Source organism: Galeopterus variegatus, unplaced genomic scaffold, assembly GCF_000696425.1.
Source record: "Galeopterus variegatus unplaced genomic scaffold, G_variegatus-3.0.2 Scaffold13307, whole genome shotgun sequence".
NCBI classification, from domain to species: domain Eukaryota; kingdom Metazoa; phylum Chordata; class Mammalia; order Dermoptera; family Cynocephalidae; genus Galeopterus; species Galeopterus variegatus.
Genome location: NW_007739418.1, coordinates 6492 through 11047, shown reverse-complemented (window position 1 = coordinate 11047; position 4556 = coordinate 6492). Strand labels below are relative to the sequence as shown.

Sequence of the window (4556 nt, the reverse complement as noted above, 5' to 3'; positions counted from 1 at the left end):
GAAGAAAGAAGACCCTGAAAGAGATGAAGAGCATGAAATCAAGAATAATTATCATCATTCAATAACGGGCTGCTGCCCTGGTTCATGCACTTGTGTAGGGACTTCAGTTCTTCAACCCCTTTTTTTTTCACCAAAGACCCTGAAGAAAGAAGACCCTGAAAGAGATGAAGAGCATGAAATCAAGAATAATTATCATCATTCAGTAACGGGCTGCTGCCCTGGTTCATGCACTTGTGTAGGGACTTCAGTTCTTCAATCCCTTTTTTTTTTCACCAAAGACCTTTTCAATTGGCCAATATACAGATTTTACAGATAAAGAATACGAGCCTTAGAGAGGCTGAGTAGCTTGCTCCAGACCTCAGGAAGCAGGATTAAAAGCAGGAACTGTTTGGCTCTGAAAATCATGCTCTCTGTAGGATCTGACACTGCCACTCATTTGTGCCGGGACAAGGGCTGTCATAGAGGGATACTCGGTGTTGGTAGGAGGAGCACAGTGAGTCATGGGCTGGCACATTCTCCAAGCAGCTGGCACAGTGCAGCCGAGGATCGGTTCTGTGTCTTTTCCTCCAGTGAGTGAACACTTGGAGCACAGGGAAGGGTAATATTCACCCTGAAATCCCAGCTTCTAGCAAAGATGGCACTTCATAGACATTTGCCAAATTAATGGAAAAAGAAATGTCTAATTCTGTTCCAGATGTTTTATCTATTCAATAACAGCAGATTTTTAAAAATAAAATGTTTTCTTGATGTTTTATAATTTGAATTTGAGATGCTTTCTCAGGCCTACCATGATTGAAGAAAGTACTGTGAGGGGCGCTGGTGGAGGTGTCAGTACAGAGCAGTAAAGGAGGAAATGTTGGAAGGGGAGATCAGGTTTTGAGAAGGACATTAGGGAAGAAGTTGTGAAAAAAGTGTGTGACTGTCTTAACCATGAATGAGATGGGCACTACTTGTGGACCTACTCGTTTTGTTTTGTCCTGTATCAGGTAAGAGAGCTAAAGTGTTGACAGTCTTCATCCCACATACCTTTGTCTGGCTAAGAACCTCTGTTTCTGCTCTCAGTTCCTGCTGCTTTCCCTCGCTCCTGCTTTCCTTTATTTTGTCCCCTGCAATACAAGAAATTTAGTAAGTAGGCAGACATGGAAGAAGAGTGAGTTGGTTCTAAAAATTTTTTTAAATGTAAACTCTTTCTTTTTTATGTTGAAAATTGATATTATAACATATAAGTTCTACTGAAAAAGCACTTGCTGAGTAAAAGAAAACACAAGGGAATCTCCATGCTAACGTAAGTCTACATGAATTCCATACCTTACTCTCTTTTTGGACAATGAAGATGTGTCCTTAAACTTCTGCTTTCTCTTCTTCCCTTTTACCTAGAAAGTCTAAGCATCCATATTTTTATTTGCTTTCTTTGGAGGCCATATCCATAGGACAGATTCTTTTTCTTTTTTTTCCCCATGCAATAGCTTCTTAATGGCAGCAAGTTGAAAAAAGAAAAATAATGAAAACAAAATACAATTAAAATGCCCTCCCCAGTCACACTAACAGCTGAAGAGAACAAAGGCTACCCCAAAACACCAGTGGTCATCAGGATTCTTAAAGCATCCAAGCCATACCTAAGTCCTCAGGTATATTAAAGTTTGTCCCCAATTTTATTGATGTCTAAATTTGTGGAGTAGATGAAAGGGAAAATCATGTTAGCGTCATTATGTACCATCAGATAGAGTCAGGTGACTAGTTAACATCCATATTACTACAGTTATACTACCAGTAGCAGTTAAAAAAGTACTTTCCCCGTACATTATTTATATATGAACTTGAATGCACTTGTGAGTTGTTTAATATTATTTTCTTTTACATAAGAAAGTTTGTTACTAAATCAACATCATGAAGCTGCCTTGTAAATCCAGATTTTAACCCTCATTTCGCTGATCCTAGAAATTTTCACAATGCCTTGCTTCTTCCAAATATTTCCTTTTATAATAAGTTTACACATTTCATCAAGATGGGTCTAGTAGATACATTTAAGGTAATTCTTTGACTTTAAAATCTCGTTCTTCTCCATTGTTTATCATTTTTACCTGCTGTTGTCACGTAAAATTTCCTACTTGCTCTGGAATTAGAGATAAGCAGTAAAGATGTAGAACTTACAAAATTGCAGGGCATTATCTCCAGGCTTTACCTGACCTCCCTGACACCAAATTGGGTCCTTAAAAAGACACTAGACTGTCTCTCTGATGCTAAGTAGATATAATGAAAACTGGGATCAAGCCTGTCATCTTGGCCAATACATGATCTGAAGTACCTGGCTAAGGCTGGCTGGCATACACAGTATTCACTCAAAAGTTATTTTTATGGTTCTTTGATAAACTTCTGTTATTTATGACTTTTCCTGCAGATTAATAACCATCACATGTTTTGATGGGAACAGATAACCACACGTGGGTGAGTGAATTTATTCTCCTTGGTCTATCCAGTGACTGGGACACTCAAGTCTCCCTCTTTGCTCTGTTCTTGGGCATGTACTTGGTGACAGTGTTGGGGAACCTTCTCATTGCTCTTCTGATCAGACTGGACAGTCGACTCCACACTCCCATGTATTTCTTTCTCACCAACCTCTCCGTTGTTGATGTCTCTTATGCCACAAGCATAGTCCCTCAGCTGCTGGTGCATTTTCTTGCAGATCATAAAGTAATCTCATTTGTGAGCTGTGTAGCCCAGTTATTTTTCTCACTGGCCTTAGGTGGGATTGAATTTGTTCTACTGGCGGTGATGGCCTATGACCGCTATGTGGCTGTATGTGATCCCCTGCGGTACTCAGTCATCATGCACGGAGGGCTGTGTGCTAGGTTGACCATCACATCCTGGGTCAGTGGCTCCATCAACTCTCTCATGCAGACAGTCATCACTTTTCAGCTTCCCAGGTGCAGTAACAAACATATCAATCACATATCCTGTGAACTCCTAGCTATGGTCAGGCTGGCCTGTGTGGACACCTCCTCCAATGAGGCTGCCATCATGGTCTCTTGCATCATCCTGCTGATGACACCCTTTTGCCTGGTTCTTCTGTCCTACATCAGGATTATCTCCACCATCCTAAAGATCCAGTCCACAGAGGGAAGGAAGAAAGCCTTTCACACCTGTGCTTCTCACCTCACAGTGGTTGCCCTGTGCTATGGCATGGCCATTTTCACTTACATCCAGCCTCACTCCAGTCCCTCTGTCCTTCAGGAGAAGTTGATCTCTCTCTTCTATGCTATTTTCACACCCATGCTGAACCCCATGATTTACAGTCTGAGGAATAAGGAGGTGAAGGGGGCCTGGCAGAAACTATTAGGGAAATTCTCCCAGTTAACATCAAAACTGGCAATTTAATGACCCATGAATATCACTTAGAGAAAAGAGCTTTGCTTCTGTGTTCTCCACCCAACTCAGATACGACAGGAACAAACTGCATTGCCCTGGCAACCAGAAAGGAGATAATGTAACGTGCCCTGTAAGATCTGTAGGAGGCTGAGTGGTTGTGTCGGGTGGGGTGTGGTGGTACTTTTATGTCACAGCAGCACGAACAATGGAGTTAGGCACTGCTGTAATAGAACTTTCTGCACTTTCTCAATCTCCATTCTTACAGCCCGAGAATAATTGAAAAAACATATTATTTACTGTTTTGATTGTCACATTGTTTGTAAACACGGACCAATTCATGGATCTTACCTTGGACCATTGGCGCTTATGCATCCACATTTTGAAAAAGGTTACAGTGTTTCCATGGAACAAAATGCATTTTCACATTTGAAGATTCACTTAAAATAATGTGTGGAGCATGTAGCCACATCCAGTAATTTGTGAATCACAATCATGAGAATAATGTTGTTATCAAGGCTGATTAAAATGTTTTTGTGCATGACCTACTAAATGTGGACATTATGTCTTTCTCTGAGAGATGGAGGCATTTCACTAGAAATATATCAAGTAAAGGTCTTGTATTGCTTTGATAGGGTCATAATCAATGGTTGTTTGTGCTGAAGGCTATTATTGGTCAAGGCAAATCTATGTTTTGGTAACTGCTTGACAGTATTCAAACAGTTTAAAAGAAATTTTACTGAATATATAAGAGATATCATTTAAAATGTTGAACCGTGCCATCTCTGAAAAATCCGTAACATTTTATCTGAATTCTTAGAAACAAATAAGCACATAAATTATGAGATAATGTATAAAATATCAAAGTTATACTTAATCTAAGAAAGGACAGACTCCTCCTCCAAAGATAAGGAAAGATGCAATAATTTTAATATGGATTTGGGGGGATCAGCATAGGAAGTCAGCTCCACAGTTGTTACCCTCAAGTTTCCATGTTGAAGACATCTCCCATCTCCCATCACACACACACAACCTGTCATACTCAAACTTTGTAAACCTAGTGATCTGGACTTGTCTGGGAGTGGAATTCACCTCTGAACAAAAGCTTTGAAAATGCAAAAGAAGAGAAAAAAATACTGAAACAAGCAATAAGGAAGGGGAAAGAAGAGAAAGAATATCATAAAAGCTGGTCT

The 4556-nt window shown here is 40.0% G+C and overlaps 1 protein-coding gene across 1 annotated transcript; it reads left to right on the top strand.

Moving 5' to 3' along the window:
- Positions 1-2401: 2401 nt before the first annotated feature.
- On the top strand, positions 2402-3463 carry LOC103581545 (olfactory receptor-like protein OLF3). The gene has a single exon (XM_008563356.1). It carries the CDS (start codon positions 2422-2424, stop codon positions 3373-3375), a length of 954 nt encoding a protein of 317 aa, XP_008561578.1. The 5' UTR covers positions 2402-2421; the 3' UTR covers positions 3376-3463.
- The last annotated feature ends 1093 nt before the right edge of the window (positions 3464-4556 follow it).